The following is a 22,398-nucleotide window of genomic DNA, read 5'->3' as shown; positions in this document are numbered from 1 at the left end:
AGACCAACTGATGAAGAATATACTTATTCCTGACTATTTTCAGTACTGATCACTGCTTTCCCCATGTTATTTGCTGGGAAACGCACTCCTTAGAAATGTCTTCAGAAACCAGGAATAGAAAGATGCTTGGTGATCTGCAGGTTTGTTTTGTTTTTACTTTGCCTTGAAGTGTTTTACCAAATTTCTGCTTGCAAAAACTGTCCTTCAGTAAAAGCATTCCCTGGCCCGTACTCCCTCCTCTCACCATGTGGTTTTGGATCTCAGCAGTATAGTGGTGCTAACAAAGTATTAAATACAAATCGACCAAGCAGATGCAAAAGATCAGGTGTTAAGACTTGTTCATTGGTTAGTTTACTCAGGGAGCTGGTAGGAGGGTTGAGAGACTGGGAATTGCTTGATTTCTGTATAGTATTTTCTTCTTCTACTAGTCTGTGTCATTCCCCGTAGCCACTTCAAATAAAGCAGTGAGTTTTTAACTATGAAGAAGAGCGCTGATAAATGATCTGCAAGGTATGTAGATTTGGAAAAAGGAAGAATAGAGAAAATATGTAGAGAAGAGTCTGAAAGGTGTTTGGTTATAATCTCTGAATATTTTGACATGACCTATCATGTAATTAAATATACATATGCAAGTATTCTTTAAGTTTATTTAAATTGTTTTGAATCCCAATAGCAAATATACACTAAATAGATATATAAAATACCCATTTTATACAGTACTGTCAGTATTGAGAATTCTATGTGTTGACCTATGTAAGAAGTCCGGGCAGTTGAGTTCCAGCTATCTGCTTGCATTCAGCAATGTCAAGGTACTTACATTAATGAGGGATTCTTAACCCATGTGATGTCAAAATAAGAGAGAGGAAAAAATAAAATGAAAAAAATGATTACAGTTGTTATAGATAAAATGTTTGTGCTGGCCTAAAGGGCGTTTAATAATCATTCCTATTAAGCTTGAAGCATATCATAAATCTTGAATCCTAGTTTTTAACGTTCAGAGTGCATCAAATTATACTGATAGCAAAACACTGAAGGACATTTCCTGCTTAAAGTTGCAAGGAAAAAGTACCAAAACCTATTAAAGTTTTTTTGCATGTTCGTTCTTGATATGAAACCCAGATTTATCTCACTTACTAGATTATAAAAATATGTTGTTGTTTAGAGACAAAAGACTAGACAATACCGTACCTTTTCATTACATCTTTGCTGATTATTAAAAATGGCACAAGAAGTTGCCCTTGAAAGTCTGATAACTTTTGTCACCTTTTCTTACAACACTTTTTGGCAGAGGAGGAGGTCCTTACTGTGGAAAAAGTCACTTCCACTTAATTTTTAGAATTTATTTCAAAGCAAGAATATGTCGAAACTATGTGATTTAGGTAAAGAATTTAACATTGATAATAGGAAACATCAAATACAGTTTCCAGTTCCACTTCCAAGAGTCCCTCCATAAGATATAAAGGCTTTTGTTTAAATTATTCAAACAAAGGTTGAACATTGTCAAATAATACAACAGATCGTACTTACATGTTGTTCCTAATTAACTATCTCTGAAATAGTAAGTACTTTGTAAACTGGTTAATGTAAAATTAGCATTTTTCTGCAAATTTCAAGTATTATAGAACACATTTGAACAAGTTGCTTTTTGAAATTGCCAACTTCAGTATCATTTGAGGAAATTTCCAAGTTGCACGCTGTTTCTGGCTAAAATGCAACGGAAGGTTGAAGGCTGAACCTCCCAGTATTTTACAGGATTATTGAAGAGGCTTATGCCGCTGTATAACGCTTTCTTCTTTCTTCCTCCTGTTGGACAGAAATCATTCACTCCCAGTTTTGCAATATGATTAGAATGAAGGAAGACTACCTGCAGCAATAAGAAACAGTAAAATAAAATAGTTAGTATGTAAATGGGAAAAATATCTGACATTCATTGGCATATAGATAACTGAAGTTTGCTATAAGGTGAGTTGAATAGGCCTTAATAGTAACAGGATAAATCTTTAAAAAAGATCTCCCTCCTGCCACAGTCTCTCCCACAATGAAAAGTTACATCTTTTATCAGTGTGTTGCCAGAATAATTGGAATCTATTCTTATAGAACATTCTCCTAAAATGCCATTTCATATTCACTTACAGTAAGAATTCCAATGATGCAGTATTATATTCTCCCATAATGCAAACTTCCAGTGACTTAATACATTTTTAAAAGTCTCTAGAAAAGTTGATACTGGGGGAGATTTGTCAATATGATTTTAGGGACAGATCAGTCTAATGCTGATGTAGCTTAGATAAGTTTTAAAAAAGGGCTTGTGATAGTAGAGTTTAGAATTTAAGTAAAAAATGTACATTGATAAAATAATTCTTTTATATATCTGATTTTACATTACATTGTAAGTTGATGTTGGGTTTTTTGTTCGTTCTTGTTTTTTATGAGTGTGTGTGTATGTATATATATATATAAAAAATTTCCTTTATTTGGAAGTGAAATGAGAAGTGGAAAGAAATGAAATTAAGAGGTAAAAATGTTTATCAAATAGCTTGTCACATGCTCTGTCATCTGTGTATTTCTTCATGTTTGCCCAGGCTTTGTTCTGCTCAGTATCCCAAAAGATGTTATCTTATAAAACATACGATTTTAATTACTATTCCAGATTTTAGGAAATAAATGTGTTTTGAAAGCATTTTATTGCAGAATTTATGTCGTTCTAAATACAAATTTAACAATCTTATCTGATCATTTCAGCCTCATAAATAATTTACTTTGGATTTAAGACTTTTCAGCATGGGAATGGAAAAATTTCCATTCTGGTTTGGTAATATATAAATTATGATAAATCTATAACAAACTTCCTGGAAACAGTTTCTGTGCGTAGCATGTTGGTGATGGGGTGTTGTTGTTGTTGTTGTTTTTCTAGAAAATGTTCTTGTTTAATCTTGTTTATTTCTTAAAGTACATATATGATTTCAGGTTTTCCTAGCATGAGAGTCATATCAAAATGTGATAGCTGTTTATGCTTTTTAGTTATGTGCTAAACAGTATGGCAGTGTGAAAATCTAACAACTTGTAACTACCAGAGCTTTCTATTAAGTTTAGTATATGACCTGCAGATATTTAAGTTGGGGTAATCCAGGAGGAACTTTCTTGAGTTTATTTCTTTCGAGATGGATTTCACGGATGCTTGGTATGTTGGCAAAACTTCCATTTTCCACATCTTTGATTTTATTATTCCCAAGACCTAGCCTAGGAAGAGTGCAAGGAACATTTAATTAAAGACTAATTGAGATTCACAACAGCATTCAAGAGCATACTTTTTTTTTTGAAGATTGAAGTACATAGGAGTAGACGGGCGGGAAAAAAACCTGGAAAAGATGAAATCTTACCTCTGATAGAAAGACACACCACCACCAGCCCCCATTGATTTAACAAATATTTTTTCTTCTTATTCTCCACTTAAAGAACAGCAGCTAGGCTGATGTGAGCCATTGTCCAGATTTGCATGCATTTTTTTTTTCTACTTTTAGTGACAGAAATTAAAATTAGACCACCAGTCTTGCAAAATAAGTCACACCCTTTCATCAGGTAGTATAGCTACAGAGTATACTCACAGTAATAAAAAGTGTTGTTCTATTAAATAGCCAAAGATGACCAAGTCTTATAAAGAAACAGTTTTTTATATATAGATCTATATATGTATATCTTGGTGAAAAGCTTTATCTTTTAAAAATAAACAGGACTACCTTCTTTGCTACTTCCACACTTCACTTAGTTTAGGCCTCAGATTTCTGCTCTAAGACTTCACCGTGCATTGCTAAGATGGTTCTGAAGGTGGAGACAGGTCAGTTTGGAATCTCTTTCCATGCATCCTGCAATCCCCGTTTCCTCCTTTCTTGATTTCTTCAGAAACTATAGTTGGTATCTAAACACAGTTCAGTAGTTCCTCTACGATAGTAGCTTCTATTACCAAATCCGGCGCTGCTCAGCTGTATTTTCAGAGTGCTGAACTGAGCCTTACAGGAAGAACTGCCGCCTTTTGTCCTGTATCAGTGATACATTCCTCAGAAACATGCCTTTTGTGTTTTCCTTAAGCCCATCACATTTGGAAACAGTTATCAAGTTGTTTCCTTTACCAGCTACTGTATTTCTCAGGCTAGTTTTCAGGAGGCGAATTTATCTTCTAATTTACCAGTTTTCCCAAGCATTTGCATAAAAAAAGTCACAAATTCCCCTTTTCATGCCATCCTTTTATATTTTCCTTCAGGGTGTGTATGGAGTGTATCCTTCCAGTACACTTAGGCCTTCTGGAATTAAAATGCTATTATGACTCTTAAATCCTATACATTCAGTTGCAAAAAAGGCATTCTAGACCAAACATTATTTGGTGTTGCTGTATACCTCATTTTGGGGGGATGATTTGTGAAATGACTGACCAGACAGTTGAAATGCCTGGGCCTGAGAAGGAACAGGCTAGAGAAAAATTCTGAATACTGTTGGTAAAGGATGTGACCACAAAGGTTCCTATTTTCTGAGTATGAAAAATACATGCAGTGCTTAACTGAGGCATATTACTACAAGCACATTGAGAGATATTATATGAAGGTAAGGCTTTATTACACAACACCCAGGTGCTGTGAGGTAAGAATTTGATGATTACATTTTGTTCTTAACACATACTTCTATTGCAAACTGCAGGCAAGACCAAGATGTACAATAACAAGGTTAATGCTTGGGGTTTTTTTGTTTTGTGGTTTTTTTTATTATTATTTTTAAGTTAGGTCCTATTTACAGCAGCTCTTACTAAAACACTTAAAATTTTTACTTCTATCTTCTCCTGCTAACAAGAGAAGAATCAAATAAGAGACCTTGCCAGGTCTGACCTTTTATCAAATAGAAGCATTCTGCGTAGGAATTTTACCTTTGAAGATCTTTATAGCGGTTAAAATCTTCAAGTTCGATTGTTGTGATCTTATTGTCATCTAAATGAAGTTCTAGTAGACTGGAGGGCAATTCTGATGAAAAACAAATGCACAGTATGAGAAAAATAAGCCAACTTGGTTTTGTTGGAATATTTATGTTCTGAACAGTGTCTGTCTTTTCTGTTTAAGGTTGGGTGAAGAATCTTGGGGGGGTTGTCTGCATGAAAGAAATGAGTATTAGATACAAGTATGTCACTTTAAAAAAAATAATTCATCAACATAATTTGGTTTAAAATAGTAAATTTTTAAAAAAATCAATTGTTGTGAAAGTGCATATGCTAATGTTAAGATTTCAGAGTTGCAAAATTTGGTATAATTTTGCTAGCTTTCTTTTTTACAGCTTTCAGGTACTTTTGGTTAACCTGTCAAAGATGTAAATTGTGTGTTGTATGCAATTATCTAACAATTGGTAGTCAAAATCCTACTCCTGTGAAACCAGTGATGTTTTTTTGTAGATATATATTCTCTTCCACATGATGTAACAATTGCGCTATTATGGCTTGGAAGACGAGATCTGGGAGGAAAGCTTCCAGAATTCTCTAAGGAAAATGAGACATTTGGTATGCTCCTTCCCGTGCCGGTATGCAGAATATTTTTTCATATGGTACAAAATAGTCCCAGTTAGAACTGTCAGTGAATGGACCAGGAGGTGGAGAATCTTTTTTACAATATCCCTTTAGTAAAGGTGAAGGAAGATAGTCACAAGTTTGAATTTCTGTTTGCTGATTTTATGTTCAGTTTTACTAGCATCTGTCTAGATGGCACCCTGACACCAAGCAAGATAAACCACGTTTCAGTTACTAACATGGCTTAGGAGAGCACTGCTCCCATTGCCATTGCTATTTGTTGTAGCATTACAATACTGAAGACAAGTATTGTAATGAAAAGACAGCTGTACAGTCTGTCTTTGTCCCAGTTGACATGTTTTGATATTTGTTTGGGCTTTTATGCAGTTTACATTCCAGTTTACAAATGCCTGTATCTGAGTTACAATATTAAGAGGGAAGACTACAATCTGCCCATTTTAGATTTTAAGTCCATTTTTTCATGTCATTATAACATTTTCAGATACGAGGACCTACAAACTTAGTTTCCATTTGTGTAGAATGTGTTAACCATGAAATCCTGTTTGATTTATGTATTTGACACCACATACTAGACCTGATGCTGTTTCCTTGTAGGAGATTTCTCCGTAACAGAGGCAAAATCTGAATGATTTTATGTATTTTTTTGTGTGTGTGCTAAGTGACAGGACATGATATTATGATGATACTGGAAGAATGTATATTTTTCTGTATTGAGGAGTGTTACCATAGGCAGCTGGATATGTTCTGATCTTAAAATTATCTGAACAATTGGGATGAGCTAGATTTGTTTGTTGTTGGGGTTTTTTTCAGTGTTCTTTTCTACAGGGATGCTTTTGCATGTATATCTATCTACAAGGAGAGATTAATAAGAAACAAATTCTTTATCTGAATGATCCAGAAATAAATATCTTCATGACCAACATTATGTTATATGATATAACGTATGATATTATGCTTTGTTTCTTTTTTTCTCTTGGCTAGTAGTTTTGAGCAGTTGAAAACCATGAGAATTTGGTTAAATACTACACTGAGCTACAGAAAATGCAGGTGGAGTGTTGTACCGAGTTCATTCCGGCTACTTTTTTCTATGTGGAGATCAGTGATTTATAAACTTAGTGGTTTAATTTATTGTTACCTCCAAATCACAAGTTAATTGTTTTATATGAAGGAATGATTTAATTTTGTAGTATGTTATGTTGAATTTAATGCTGATGTTAATATTAAATTCTACTTAGCGAAACCCCATCAAAAGATGTATAAAATGCTAATTTGGGGTTCACAGTGAGGTGGTTGGTTATATTGCAGAACATATTTGAGCTACAGAGTTGTTTGAAACATGAAAAAATAAAGTTAGAAATTTGAGGGCTTCATTTTAAATGCATGAAATGCAAAGTCTTTATCCCTTATGACCCGACCAAATATCAGGGGGTTTAGCCTTTCTTTGTAAGGATTTTTGAGAGGCTGATGAGAAGGATGTGAAGTGACATCTTTTGATTTTCTTCACATTGTTTCTCCTGACCCGAGAAGTGTCTCTAGATGGCTGTGAGAGGAGTGGACTCCTGCCAAGGAGAAGGCAGGAGAGGGGGCTGGAGAGCGAGTGTCTGACTGTTCGGGCATGCGTGCGCATGCATGTGCACTTTTGGCATGTAGAATTGGATACAAAGTACAAAAATAAAAATAAGATAGGACAATACATAACAGAATTTATGAACACTTTCATAATCATATAGGTGTTAAATATAAATATATATATTTTTAGGAGCATACTGGTACAGGTAGAATAGAAAAGGTAAAACAAGTCATACCTTTAGGAATTGAAGTTAATTTAGCTTCTGCAATTCTTATATGATAAATATTTACTCCTTCGAAAGCCCCTGGCTCTATTCCATCATTGTTAAGAGGATTTGCGCTCATTTCTGTCCAAGGGGGGAAAAAAGTATTTATGGCATAGGAATTTTGTGTATGTTAGATTAAATTATAAACAGCTGATTTCAGTTTATTTATGACTTCTGATGTTCTAAGCATCTAAGCATTAATTAATGTTTAGCTTTTGCTTGCTATTCTGAGGGGCGGAAGTCACACCTTTCAGTGAGTAACAGTTACTAACTTGGCTTGCAGGGTTACCAGAAACTTGACCTATGTAGCAACTTCACACAGAAATTAAAGTGTGAAAGAGTGTTTCCACAGAATGGCTATCTCTTTAAGTGGATATTGCACACTGGGGAAATGTTTGAATGAAAATTATATATACTGTGTTACATTTTTGAGAAAGAGAGTTTCTTTTCTACTTAACAGGACTTACCTAAAACATGTAGGGAATTCATTCCTTTAAATGCATCCCTGGGGATTTTCTTAACCTTATTAGCATGAATCCTGAGCTCTGCTAAAGTTTTTGGTAGATTTGTTGGAATCTCAGTTAGCTGGTTATGGGACAGATACAGTCGTCGTAGCTTCTTTGTTGGCTGAAAGGCTTTTGGATGGATCTTGGATATTTTATTGTTGTTCAAAGCCAGTGCCTGTCAGATATGGGAAGAGCAATATAAAGAAAATTTCTTCATACAGAAATGTTATGATTACGAAATTTTAGTAATGAATTTGATATATAAATCAATAATTAAGTATGTTAAGTATTTTATTTTTCCATCATACCAAACTTTAGCTCTTTGTATATACTTTGGGCATTTCAATTGATTGTGAAAAACAAAAAGGAACATGAAAGCTGGAGCATCAGCTAGAAGGTAGAGAAAAACTGGTCATAGCTGACAAGGTACCAATGGTTAGTAAGAAGAACTGGCCAATCAATATGTTTGTCTTCATGTATTTTGTGGGATTGTATGGGGTTTATGTTCTTTGTTGTTGTTGCTTAATTCAGACAAAGTCTCAAAACTTGGAATTTAATCTTATTTCAGCATAATGCTGCACAATAAAAGTCAGCTTTTTAATCTGATATACACATCTGAATTAATATCTTAATTGCCATGATTTTTCAACTCCTGTGAATTCAAATGTGTCTCTTCTGCACAGTACACTAGTTCTTTTTTGGCACATTTTTTTGTTCTTGGTTGCTATGTGTTACCAAAGAACTTGGATTGAGTTACTACAGACAACAATATATGTTATCTGAAATGATTTTGCATGTCAAATCACATCTCTGTATTTACCTACCTAGACTATTAATTTTTGTTCCTTTTTTATTTTTTTGAGCTGTTTGTAAGTCATCTGTTCTCTGGAACTGGGAATAAAAAGTAACACAAAACAGAATTAATCTTTTTTTCCCAGAAGAAAGGAGGATAGCTTGAGGAAATAAACAGGAAATGCTCCTTCCTAATCTAGGTTGCCATTTATGCCTTTGCTAAGTAGACTAGTGGTCAGACGAGTTGTACAAAGTAAACTTTGTTTTCGGTAAAAATTTTGTTAGGCTTTACCACACATTAACTGATGAGAAAAACCAAAACAGCTCAGTTTTCAAATACCACATAATTAAGCGGTGACTCAGATATATAACGTGGTGATTGCTGAAGTGTTCCAGTGACTTTCTCAGGCATTGGAGGGTAGTTTCTGTAAGATATTTTATACTGAATATAAACCACAGTTAGTGTGTTCACCCCAAACCTGCTGGTAAGACCATTCTGTACCCAGATGCAAGATGTGTAAGGGGAATTGGAAACACTTTGTTGCAAATAATGAATTGATATGCTTCCTATTGTTTCTATCCTAGCTTAACCCATAATAATTAATAAGCCTATCCATAAACACTTAGGTCTGTTTCTTGCTCAGAAACCAAATATGACTGAAAAGGATTTGTTTTATGCTAACACGTTTCCTGTCTTTCTAATGAATGTTGTTAATTTGCTAACTTGTGGAAAAGATTTGTCATTTTTACAATGAAAATTTTAAAGTTGTCCATATTTGTTGGTACTGGATCTAGGGTGATGACTTATGGAAATCAGTATTCCAAAAGAGATTTCATCTACCTTTACAGGCCCCTAAGACTCTCTTATTTTCTTTCATTATAAAAGGGGACTACTGTGTACTGTAAATATCCAGATTTATCAGTTGCCAGTGATACTTCTATTAAAGTCTGTCTCTACATGCATTCTTGAGCATGATAAAAATGGTAGTACTGACTTTTTCAGTAATGCAGTGTTGGTCTGTGTTCTGTTCAGGTCAGTTAGATTTGTAACGTTAATTTCAGCAGTGTATGTTAGTTGTATGCTATGTGCTTTTGAAAATACCCTCAGAAACTGTGTTCTAGTTCTGCTGTGAGATTAAGTTCGTTCTGCTATTTTACACCTAAGCTAAAAAAGGAGTACTTGTCTTGTAAGGAATGTTTCTGTGCATGCTAAGGACTGAATAAATCTTCAGGATCTTTTTGGTGAGATACACATGGTACATTTTCTGGATGTTTTAGAAAGCATAGTTCTTACAGCTCAAAGAAATTTGCCTCTTACTATGTGGGAGCACTCAGATATGCAGGCATTAGGCTGTATTTTTATGGATACTATTGGAAAAGAAAAATACCATTTGTATTTTAAAAGTATCAAAATATTTCAGATTGCTAAATAAGATTTTAAACTCAGAAAATAGGAAGCTTACATAAAGTGATGTGAGTCCTTGGAGATCGTTTTCCTTGACCTCTTTAATTTTGTTGTTTTGAAGGTCAATCATACGAGTATCTGGTGGAATGTTGCGAGGTATTGATGTCAAACCTATTTAAGTACGTGACATAAACAGAAACGTTATGTGCCTATGTATAAGTCCAAAGAAATTAACTGCTAAACAGCAAAACACAGTAAGATTGTTGATGATTATGGTGGGAAAGAAAATATGAACAGCCACGAAGAAAAGGGAGTACGTGATGAAAAGAGGAACTAACGATGTAACAGTGTACCACAAAAACGTGGGGATAGTTTCAGAAGGAACTGCTTCTGCCCCAGACCATGAAAAGCTTGAATGGGGTGCTTGCTGCAGATTCTTTGCATCTGTGAAACAAGTAGCCTCAGAGCACGGGTGGTTCTACAGGGAAACTGCTCAACCCCCTGGAGAAAGCAGCCCTGACAGTCTGGGGCTGTGGTGCTGTGCCGAGTAACAGGGCTGTTGCTGTGACTGCAAGGGGTTTCTGCTCAGTGCTTGAATGCTCCTGTCCACTGCCCTACCCATTATGCTGGCATGCTTGCTTATGTAGCCATACAGTTAACGTCAGGGCTGAAAAATGTGTTCTTGGTAAAAGTGGACAAGAATGGTCTTCCTGCAGCAAGTACTTAATTGCCAGTTGTATAAATCCTCCAATCCAGTTCGCTGTTCAGTTACAAAAACACTTCTAGTTCGTGCCATCTGAGATCCTGAATCAGCAGAAGAGACTAGCAAGGAATAGTAATTTTCTTTTCAGTGGAAATGCTGATGCATCAAATGTTAAATGCTAGTCCAGTTTATTAACAATCTTTCCATATTAGATTAGTTATCTAAAGACGAACTCTATTAATAGGAGGCATTTTTCCTGTATGTGAACTCAAGTAGAGATTTGCAATCTGTAGACTAGATGCAATAACCACGGGGGGGGGGGGGGGGGGGGGGGTGTCTGTCAGCAAAAGTTTGATTCCATAATAATGACACATTTTTTTAAACCCCAGTGATTTACATATTGACTCAATGTTTCCAAGACATGAGGAGTCTAAGATTAAGTGTAGGATGGTGGCGGAGCTGTGATGAGAACAAATGTCATCACTGTGCTAGTCGCACAAGCACAGTCCAGTCCTCTTGATTACCTTGAATCATGGGGAAACACTAATGACACATAAAACAATGAACACTAATTCAAATCAATAATGAATTGATATTTAGGGACTAGTATGTATCCGCAACAGTGACAATAGCAGATTTGCCTTTGGTTAAAATGTTACCAGTGATGTGCACTTTAATGGAAGTTAAGCTGAGTGAATAGTTCCTTTCCCATTTATGCCTTCTCGTTAAACTTCCTTGTGGTTTATTTACGGCCTCTTTATCTTTGTTATGTTTTCTTGACGTTTGACCTGTTGCTTTGTAGTTATGAATGAAGTACTACTTTGGCCATAGTCTTTTGAGAGAGGGCACCAATAGCTTGTTTAATGCAACAGAAGACACAGCAAACTTTTGTGCTTCTCTGTTTGGATATAACTTCATGCGAGTAAAAGAAACAGGAGAAAGTGTGATCTAAAATGTTAATATAAGCATTTTCACATTCTGTGATCTCTTAGTGGATAAAAAGCTGTGCAGATTATTATGTACTTACTAACCCCAATCAGTATTCAGAGAAGTATTTCCAGAGTTATTTGTTACATATTGTAAATGCCTTTCCATTCTGTGTCGTTATCTATAGAAGTCATTGCTAATGTGGAAAATGCCTAGAGCAGCTTATTATTTTTCTAAACTGGTGCACATGAACTGGGAAAATATTTACATTATAAAAACTGCTGGACACAACTTAGTTGCTGGACATGAATTAGATGTGGTTTGCGAGCTTAATTGAAAAAGTGTAAGCTCCTTTTGAAAATGACTAATACTGGAATATGTGAATGTGTGTGATTTATGGAGCTGTAGGATTTATCTTTTAAAAGGCAAGTCCTCCAAAGGAGAGTCCAATGGAGAGCAGACACACAAATTCATTCTTACCTAGGTCAGAGCAATGGACAACTCTCACATAGCACTGGCATCCAAAGGGGCATACTGGGAACAGGTCAAAAGGAATTAGTGGTATAATTGGTTCAGTGGTTGGAAATAGGGAATTGTCATCATCGTCATCATCATCATCTTCTTCCATATCTTGGAGCATCATATTCTTCAGTGTAAAATATGAAGGACCAATGAGAGGTTTGGCAGAGCACAAAGCCAAGAAGAGGAGGAGCGTGTATTCTTTCATATCTTCTTAATCAGGATAGCCAATCTTGAAGAGGAAAGTAAACAAACAAAAAAACCCCCAAACACAAGAATAAGTGAGTGTGAAGCAGCAAATGAAAGTATTGAACCATTTACTTTACTCACTGCTACAGTCTCTTGTCCTGAAAAACAGTCAGAATATAAAAAATAGGATTTGGAATATAAATTATTATTATTAAATTATATATAATGATAATGAAATATTATTTAAGCGAAATGCATTAAACATTGTCATACCAAAACTTTATAGTTGAGTTTAAAAAATAAGTGCCGTTTACTTAAAGCTTTGAAGTGTGATTCTTGTAGTCAATTTTACCATAACTTGGAATTGTATTTATTTTATTTTATTCATTCTTGATGAAAAAATATGGGTACGTCAGCATATATGCATTGCTTGTATCTAGAAAATTGGGAAATCCTTGATTAGCAATGCATAAAATGCACTCATCAGGGTAGTTCCTAAACTCTTGTTATTCTGATCCCTAAACACTTCCAATTAAACTTCTTTTTCTTATCTGGAAAAATAGAGTTTTCTTTCCTGATAACAGCTTTTCCCATATTCCAGTCATTCGTTTATTACTGCTGTTGACAGAAAGTCACCTCTGTATGCAAGCACGTTTGTGCTGTCTTTTATTTAGTGAGGGCTCTTTTCTCTGGCAAGGGCTCGCAAGTTATGACTCCATGTAATTTGAAATCAGTAACTTAAATTACATCCAGAAAAAAGCTGGAAGCCAATACTTTTGTGTAGCTTTTTTTTTCTTTTTTTTTTTTTTTTCAATAAACACGTTTGGGGTTTTTTCAACCTAGCGTTGCCATCATAGTGCCTGTACCTGATAGCTAGGCAGCTGGCTGATAGGAGATGAAAATGTGCTGTGCTTGAATTTAGTGCCATTAAACCCGTTAGCTTTCTAGTTGACCCATAACTTGAAAGTATCTGTCTTGTGTAATCAAAGGTCCTTCAGTTTGGAAGACAGAAAGATATTGGATCAGTTAGGGCATCTTCAAAGCAGAAAATCCCATGTCAGATAGCTACAATTATTTTTTACTGATGTTATTGAGATTACACAAGTTACAAAGGACTTAAAAAGTAGATTTGCCTTTAGAAAAATATGGCAGCCTCTCATGACAGCTGTTCCTTCAGTTTCATTCTGCTTCTCTGAGTTCTAATTTTACCAGATTTCTTCTAGCCTTACCTGACAGGGAAAACCCGAGTCCAGTCTTTAACTACAGTATAGTGCATTACCTGCGTAGTGATGATCAGTAGTTCAAACCCCTTAGATATCTTCTGCGTAGTCTTGTTTTATTCTAAAGATGATTTTATTGACCAAATGCTCATATAAAACTAGACAAAAGAGAAAACAGATAGTAAGAATTGCCACAGGATGTTTTGCAGCTCTTTGAGAAGAGGCTGTAAATCCAGTCTTCAGCTCTACGTTGTTCCCCTCCGAAGCCCAGTTCCAGGAATCGTTTGGATCCCACAGTATGTTGTAGAAAGCAAGAGTGGCTGCTGTACATTTTATTATGCATATCCTGTTTATAAAAAAAGTTTCTGTTTAGACTACCACAGACCTCTTTAGGGAAATACTAAATAGATGTCACTTCTTGTTCGATCACCTAATTAAATGCTTGCTTATCTCTTTATAGCTGAAAAATGACTTTATTGTAACCATTTTGTCGTTGGTCCTCAATCACAGGAAAAGGAGCGCACAGCTTTGTACAAGGGTGTTGACTTGGCTTATTCAAAATTCTGAGTTTTTGTTTGTGCTGCTTTTTTGTGTACAAGGTCATCTTGATGTTTCTTGTGTATGGTTCTTAACAGCGTTAGAATGCTGTGTATTGTATACATCGCTACTGACTGTAACTGTGTATGGTTCAGGGTGTATAAAAAGATAAAAAAGCCAACAGTATTTAGACTGCATAAAACTCATCCTTTCAAAAAGAATGCAGTGACTCCTTCTCCCCAGATATGTGTCTGAAAACAGAAGAACAACATACTTTGTATCTTCTAGGTATGCAGCATATAACTGTAAGTTTAATATTTGTTGTAATCCCCAGTTCCATGCTCATTTGAGTAGAGTGAGTTTCTTTTACTGATTTAACAATCTCTTAAAAGAATCTTCACACATATTTTTACAACATATTTTTCTTTGTGTTCAAAATTCTCTTTCAGTGCTCCTAGAAAGAGTTTAACAGTTGTACTTGCAATCCTATACATGTGTTTTCTTGGAAGAGTCTTGGAATATAAACAGTGCTGGGAACAAGATGTGGAACCTGCATTTGTTTGTTTGGAGAGAATTGCAGTCATGTCTGACTGTAAGCCTTTGGAAAACTTGGTGCTCTCAATCTTGTATTTGAACTTTAGCAGAACAGTCAAAATGTTCAATATTTTAATCATACCATTCATTAGGAGATGAGGATTTTGAAGCCTTTCAGACTTCCAAGTTCTCCTTATTCTTGTACAGGTGCTTTAATGGCTGGGTTTTCACAGATGGGCACTCATCTTCTTCCCCTGGCTGCTTGGGTATCAAGTGACAAAACGCTTCGTATTTTATTCAGTGTTGTTGTACAATTTCTGCTTGTAGCGTATCAAGCATCATGGCATGGGTCATGTCTTGGGACATCTAGTTTCTAAGTCCCAGGCTTCTTTTTGTGAGAGGCACTGGATGTATGGTTTTACCATATCTAAAAGATAATCTTCCATATGTGTTCCTGAAATGCCCTTCTGTATCTGGTGCAGAAGTTGTTTTTTGAAACAGTTTAAAAATCTGTTTCCACACTTGAACCTGTAGTAAATGGATTGCATTTCCTTTCAGATACTCAAAAAAACCAATTACGATTTCAAGCTATGAAAAGATTGAGGCTGTGATTGGAGCTGTGGCCAATTTGAGCTCTTGAAAGCCATGCATTGTTCAGAAAGTTCTAGAAAATAAGTGTTGAAATTGATTACATATATTAGTCCCATGAGTTAAACTCTTGAAAACAAATCCCTTGAAAGAAGGACGCCTGAGTTGTTATATATATTATTTTTCAGGAAAGAGAAAAAGCCCTCTCTTCATCTTCCCATTTTTTCATTAGGAAATCCTTATTGCTAATTGGCTTTGTAGTTAGGAGTGATAATCAAGTCTGACTCCAGGTTTACATTGGCCGCAGAATGGATTCCAAAGAACTGGATTTTATGGAGGTGTTCAGGTTTTTTTTCCTGGCTGAGGTTTTGAGTTTCCCAGTAAACAGATGTTGATATATCTCTGTAGAAATGCTCTGACTCTGCAGCTCATCTCAGAGAACTTACCCACATTTTCTGCATGTTTAAGCTTAAAGAGGAAGAGAATTAAAAGAAAATGAAAGCCTAAAATCCAAGATCCTGGTGATCTTTCTGGAAATTTTAAAATTACATTTACATGAGAATTTTGTGAACAGTTTTTAATTAATTGTTTCAGCAAGTACAGCTCATGAATACAACTATACTAGTTGTATTCATGTATACCATATACTATATATACTATACATGAATACTAGTGCCCAGTGCTGCTGCTTGAGCCTCCTCCTGCTCCCAGGTATGTACTTGCAGTTCCCTTGTGCAGCTCTTCCACTCAGGCTGTTCACGGAGCAGACTGAACTCACAAAGCCAGCATAAAACTAATGTGAGCAAGAAAACGAACCCAACACATTCTTTCTGGGTGAACAAACTGTATCAGTCTTGAGTGTCAGAGCCAGCAAAGGAGTGGGTGGAACAGCCTGGTTTAGAGGGATGGGACATAAGCAGAAAGAGAGGGAAGGAGAAGACATAGGACACCCATTCTTGACATACACAAGCTTTTAGACAGGCTCGGGTCTTCTGTTGGGTAATACCCTGCAGAGGTGACTGTTGCTTGAGCAAAGTCTGGCCTTGTCCATTCTTGGTTTTATGGACCAGAACATTGAGGATGAGTTTGAGAAAGTGTGTAGTGAGTTTGAGGAAGGCTCACATACTTCTTCATTACACCTTCTTTATAGCAATCCTACTTACCCTTCAGTAGAAAAAGCTTCCAAATAACACCTTTTGACTGGGACACTAGCCACCCCAAAGTGAGGTAACGGAATGTGGGGAGCACACTTCACATGTAGAGATGCTGTGAGGCTGACTTTCCTGAAGTATGTAGCAATCCTAAAATCACTGTACTAATTGCTTGGGGCATACTTATCCTCACTAATGTTGTGATCTTCACCAAAACACACATTGCCAAACATGCATGGGGAAGATAACTTTTTGTGCTATTAGTTCAGGATAATACTTATCATTTATAACTAATTAAATGCTGGTGAAATCAAAGTATGTTGGTATGATTAAATCCTCTTAGAATTTATGTGGAAAATTCCCACGTAAATGTGCAGTAGTTCTGTGACATGAAAATTCTGAGCATGAAATATGGGAAGAAAAACATTTTGTGAGGATAGAAGTTAAGTTACTAGGATGGGATGTGTGCCTAAAAAAGAGTAAGTCTGGATGCCTTGGCAGCTGCGTGCCAGTCCTGCAGCATGTGGTCATTGTTGTCTCACCAGTTATGACACTGAAGGAGTTAATAGATAAAGTTTTAAGACTTAAAAAGACTCTAAAATATATTCAGAAATAACTTCTGTTACCAGTGTATGGAGGCAAATTTCCCATGGCATTGTTTCTGAAAAGAAAGTGTTTAAATGACACAGTGGTGGTCTTTTTGGAGGCAAAGAAAAATCCCTGTGTTCATTAATAACACAAATCATTGCACTGTGCACAGATTTTGTCCAAAGAAAGGCAAGACTCATAGCTGTTTTGAAAGCTGTATTTAAAAATAGGTCTGATTCTATTAGTCATTGTCCTGTTCCAGAAATAAAAGGACCTTATGTTTAACTCCTTGTCTACTCTGTTGATTTACTTAAATTGCTTAAGAAGAACAGGAGGAAATTTTTTGATCTGTAAGATTACTGAAGAAATTATTATGTCTTGATAAATAGTCCAATATTGAAGTTATGTAGTATAATAACGAATAACATGTTTACAATATAAATTATGTTTAGAGAGCATTTACTTTTTATGGAAAACTGCTTGACTCTTGTATGTTACTGAATATGATCTATGAGCATTTTTAGCTTGTAGTTCATCTACAGTTCAATCTCTCATGTGTCATTTTTAATTGCTGATATCTAATTTTAAAAAAATCAGCTTCAATACCAAACTACAGAAAGTTGTAATTGTAAGAACTGCTAGGAAAGAACTGTAGGATAGATTTTTTCATAGATTGTAGTAACTGAAGAAAAATATTTTGTGAGTTGTTACATCTTTCTGACAAGTCTTTAATAGTTAAATGATTCACTGTAGTTTGGGGTTGGTGTTTTTTTGCTTTGCAGCTCAGATGTGGTAAATAAGATCATTATTTCAGCTGCAAAGTAGATTTAAAACTGTTCCATGCAAGAAGTGGTACTTCTGACTCTAAATTACCTGACATTATTAATCTGCACATAGTGACTGACAACCTGTTGCTTAGTTCTTTATTGCTATTTATATAGAATAGGTATTCAAGCTGGACATACCTTGCAAGTTTGTTAGTTCTTCCAGAAGCACTGTGATAATCCACCTGAGATCTTTATGTCCAGTTATTTCATATTAAAAAAAAAAAAAAAAGAGAGAGAAAAAGGAAGTTAGGATGAGTTCTGTGAAATGGAAAGTAAATATAAAGAAAAATTCCACTTCCAAACTTCTTGATCCTCCTGGCACCGTAGGTGATACCAGAGTAAAGTGCTGCTTCAGATTAGCCCATCTTAGTACTGAAGAATGATATTAAGACGACTTGTTACCACTCATATGTTTTTCATCACTGCCTGTATTACAGCCAAAACTTCTGGCTTAACTCTAGACGTCTAGTGGAAGACTTTGTAAAACCTGTAGTTTAATAATAGTTGACATCAGGCCATTGGAAGTACAGTGAGGTCCACTTCGGGTCATTCCTGCTATGGAATCACACTTTATGATTTCATTAGCCATTATTCTTTTAAAAGTGTGACTTGAGTAAAAGTATAAAACCTTAGCCATTGGCAAAGTAAACCAGTAGCCTATAGTGATCAGCATGTTGCCAAACTTTTCTGAAGTTTCAAATTAGGACTTTGTTGTGTAATTATATATAAATTCTACCTCTTGCTTTCAATAGACAAGTATCTGGCTGGGGAAGATGATTCAATAATGGAAAATATTGATCAGTTTTTGTTAGTCAATGTAGTTAATTTATTTCTTTTGTGTATGAGAAATAAAGCATATCTTTTATTTGAAACAGAGACAGTATTTGCAATATTCTGTGATAAGGACTGAAGCTGTGAGCTTAAAGCAAAGTCTTCGAGAATTTGCCCTGTGATACAGTTTGTACTGACATGTACATCACAGTATTTAGAAACTGGGTTATTCTTTGTTTACCTTTTGTTGGCTGCCTGTTTGTGTAAACTTCAGAAAACTATGACTGATCGTAGTCAGTGTAATAGTTTGTGTCTTTAAGTTTACAATGTTATATCTATCCTGTTCCTTATACATCTAACTACTTCTCTTTCTTTAATTAGCTACTTTCTGTGTTAAGAGTCTGGTCTTACTGCAGAAAAATAGCCTGGAAATTTTATTTGGCTTTTTTCAATATACATGTAACGTGGTGCTGTTTGCAAAATGACAGTTTAAGTTGCATATTAGTTATTCTGGCTACTGTTACTTAAGGAAGAAAAAGATACTATACTAAATATTAAAACTTTGGTGGTGTCATATCAAAGAAGATAAGGCTTGTGTTACCTCCTGCATTGTTTTTGCCTGTGATCCAGTTCCAGTAGCAGAGATGAATGATGATAAAGATTCTCCCTATCACTTTTCCCAAGGAATGAAATTACAGTTTCCAAAGTAATCACATTCCCACATAAAAGTATGAAGAATGATCTTAAACTTTTTTGAAATCTCAAATTGCCTATATATGCATTCTTTTGCCTGCATTTAAAAACCAAAGCTTCCTAAGCAAACACTCCCCTGTGTTTTGAACGGCTTGGCTTGAATGCTTTTACTTGAGCAAATTAGTATTAAATTTCTGTTTACAAAAAACCTCCAAGACTTTCTTGGCTTTTTAATAAAAAAGAGTGGGGCCTGAGGGTTATGATATAAATGTACTAGTTCCTTTCTTTTTCACTTCTTTCAATAGTAATGTGTTGAATCAGCAATTCCAGCTGATCCTAGTTTTGCTCCCTGTTGCTGATGTTTAGCAGCATCTCAGTTTTGGATAAATACTTTTTTTCTTAATTATTATTTTCTCTGTTTAAGATGATTCTGGTGGTAGGAACACATTCCTACATGTATAAAGTATTTAATAGCCATATTACTTAATGAAGCTGACATACAGAGTGGCAGTATCTGGAAGAAATGTAACCATTTTACCTTATAATGGATTATCTATATATTTTGTACAACGTATAGTATCAATATGGTAGCAATAAATACTGCTTACATTGACATACTATTATTGTAATGAAACCATTTAATATCTCAAGACATGGATTTAGTATTTTGGTTGTGGCCATAGTTGTGTTCTAAAAAAAATTAACCAGAAGTCACCTTTTCAGGTCTCTTGACCATCAGATTCCAAACTTTAGATGTTAGCTGTTGATAGCAGTACCAAAAAAATTAAATAAAAATAGGCCAGTGGTTCTCAATCTAGTTTATGAACCTGTTCTTCTAAACATTTACAGCACATTTATAATTTAGTAAAGACTAACTACTACTGCAGAATTTCTCTCCAGGACCACTGTTTCCAGTATACTTCAATTTTTGGACCCAAGGCCATTACATGAGCCAGCACAGTAAGGCAGCTGTGGAGTTCTGAATGAAAGCTGGAGTGTGCAAATGAATGAATTGATGTGAGGTACTCAAGTCAATGTTCCCCTCGCGTTCTGTGGCAGGACCAAAGTGTGCTTATGGAGAACGTGGAGCAGCCATTCAAAGGCTGTAGCTGCAGCCCTTTGAGGTAGTATCAAATGCTGCTTTCTTGGCGATGTTATAAAGCAATTGATTTGGGGTGATATAATTGAAGGTGCTGCTAAAAGAAAAAGAAAAATCTTATTGTATCTGCTCTTTCATTAATAGTGAGATTTTGTTTTTTAAATAGCCTGGTAGAAAAAAGTGTGTCTCAAATTGTGTAATCCATGGTGTTGGAGTCCTGATGAGAGCAATACTGTAAAATAGAAAGTGGTCTGACAGTATTTTCCTTATAAGCAACTGTTTGTATATTTTCCTACGAAATATTACATGTTAAAATAACTAAAAGAGGTCAAACTATTTGCTTAGACCTTTTCAGTGATTTCTATTTCCACCAATGAAAGAATTGGAATTCTATCTTGCCTTAAAATATATACGTAACTTCTGAGCCTTTAATTTCTAAGGCAAAGGATAGGAGTGTGTACAGCATCTTGTGGTTCAGAATACTGGCTTTTACTATGGTGAAATATGCAAATGAAAAAAATCTGGATGGTGTTTTATATTTAGCATTATCACATCAATAATATAAAATGTTATCTTTGATATCTTTATTGAAAACTACTATATTTGTGTTACTTTAGATGTCTGAGCAAGCAAGCATACGCTGCCATATGTGGCTAATGCTTACATTGCAATCGCTTTTTTAAGCTGAACTTGTATATGTTTGTTATTATAAGGCAAACTAAGTACTTTTTCATTTTCTAGTACTGTTTATAAATGTGGTTTACATAAAGTGATGAATCTAACATCAACTGCACAAATCTGTCTTGGAGACTGCCCATCACATTTTAATAACATGACTTATTCCTTTCATGCTCACAACCAGTCCATGTGGAGTACAGTCACATATTTTGGTTTTAGCTAAGTTTTGGCTCTTCTGAAGTTGGACTACACCATTAGCTAAGTATAGAAAAACTGTTATTCAGCTTCTGGAGTTCATCTTGATTCTTCAAAAATTATATGTAAAAATATAAAATAATCATTATTATTTATTATCATTAACGCATCAACTTTTGCTTGTCAATAGGTGCCTACTTTTTTTGCCTGTTTTTGGCAGCTGACTTAGAAACTGCGCAAAATATACTGTTTAATCTTGCAGTCAAATTCTTTAGTCCCTGGCGTTTATTAGTGACACATCAATGTTGAATAGCAATTCACAGCTTGTGGTTTTAAGAGATCATGTACAAAAAGAACTATAGGTTCAAGTGTGCGTGTAGATGCATCCATGTGATTCAGGTTTATTGTGTATTTTTTGAGTGCAAGAATGTTCTGATCTGGAATAACTGGAGAGGTGAAACAGTAACCTGAAGAAACAGATCTTACTTTGTACCCTTGCAGATAGTTTATGTTGCCTTAGGAGCGTAAGTTAACTTTGTTCTATCTTAGGCTACAGATTAATACAAATTTATTCCTATGGGAATGCTAATTTAATGAGTTTCCACCTAGATTATCCCCCTCTTGATGCTTATCTCATTGGTCCTGTAAAAAGGTTTGTATGCTTAACTGGATCAGGAAACTGCTCTGCCAGAAAAATAACCTGCTTGATGAATGAAGGTCTTGAAATAGTTTTGGTTTCTGTACATGACAATTGTTAGTCTTGCTTTTGATGCTACTTACAAATTTGGATAATGTTACATGGCATTTTTATGGATTATGGATATTTTTCTGCCTTACAGACATTGGAAACACCAGACATTCTTTCATGGAAAACCAAACAGTAGTTAAAGTTAAAAGCTCTGCAACCAGTGCCAAACTACTGAATCACTCCAGCAATAAGTTCTGAAGGAAAATTTTCTGTTTCAGAATACAGGACGGACTGAGCACAACATTTCCTCATAGAGTATCAACCATTTACTCTGCCAAAGTTTAACAGTTAAAAAAAAAACAAACCAAACCCCCAAAACCAAAAACAAACCTT

The 22,398-nt window shown here is 35.2% G+C and overlaps 2 protein-coding genes across 5 annotated transcripts in view; one reads left to right on the top strand and one right to left on the bottom strand.

Moving 5' to 3' along the window:
* Nucleotides 1-22,398, top strand: part of CENPP (centromere protein P) — a 151,513-nt gene that overhangs the window by 65,585 nt on the left and 63,530 nt on the right. The window lies entirely within an intron of this gene.
* Nucleotides 297-20,606, bottom strand: ASPN (asporin). 2 transcript variants are annotated; one of them, XM_005229917.4, is made up of 8 exons: nucleotides 18,020-20,606; nucleotides 12,209-12,479; nucleotides 10,157-10,269; nucleotides 7,863-8,076; nucleotides 7,366-7,476; nucleotides 4,913-5,006; nucleotides 3,102-3,240; nucleotides 297-1,864 (listed from the first exon to the last, which is right to left on the bottom strand). In XM_005229917.4, the coding sequence occupies exons 2-8, from the start codon at nucleotides 12,453-12,455 to the stop codon at nucleotides 1,667-1,669; spliced, it is 1,116 nt and encodes a 371-aa protein (XP_005229974.1). In that variant the 5' UTR covers nucleotides 12,456-12,479; nucleotides 18,020-20,606; the 3' UTR covers nucleotides 297-1,666. The 2 variants fall into 2 exon arrangements, with proteins under 2 accessions (XP_005229974.1, XP_027648160.1); XM_027792359.2 differs by lacking the exon at nucleotides 18,020-20,606 and adding an exon at nucleotides 13,716-16,950.

Source organism: Falco peregrinus, chromosome 5 (assembly GCF_023634155.1).
Source record: "Falco peregrinus isolate bFalPer1 chromosome 5, bFalPer1.pri, whole genome shotgun sequence".
Lineage (NCBI taxonomy): Eukaryota > Metazoa > Chordata > Aves > Falconiformes > Falconidae > Falco > Falco peregrinus.
Note: the sequence above shows the minus strand (reverse complement) of the source record. Positions and strands in the feature narration are given on the sequence as shown.

What these genes read in the sequence shown, in the direction of transcription:
- ASPN (XM_005229917.4), bottom strand. Translation starts at nt 12,455, where the DNA reads ATGAAAGAATACACGCTCCTCCTCTTCTTGGCTTTGTGCTCTGCCAAA. An exon ending in TGTCCATTGCTCTGACCTAG is followed by an intron (nt 10,270 to 12,208) that starts GTAAGAATGAAT and finishes GTACTTAAATAG; the next exon opens with GTTTGACATCAATACCTCGC. An exon ending in CGCTATAAAGATCTTCAAAG is followed by an intron (nt 3,241 to 4,912) that starts GTAAAATTCCTA and finishes CACTCTTCCTAG; the next exon opens with GCTAGGTCTTGGGAATAATA.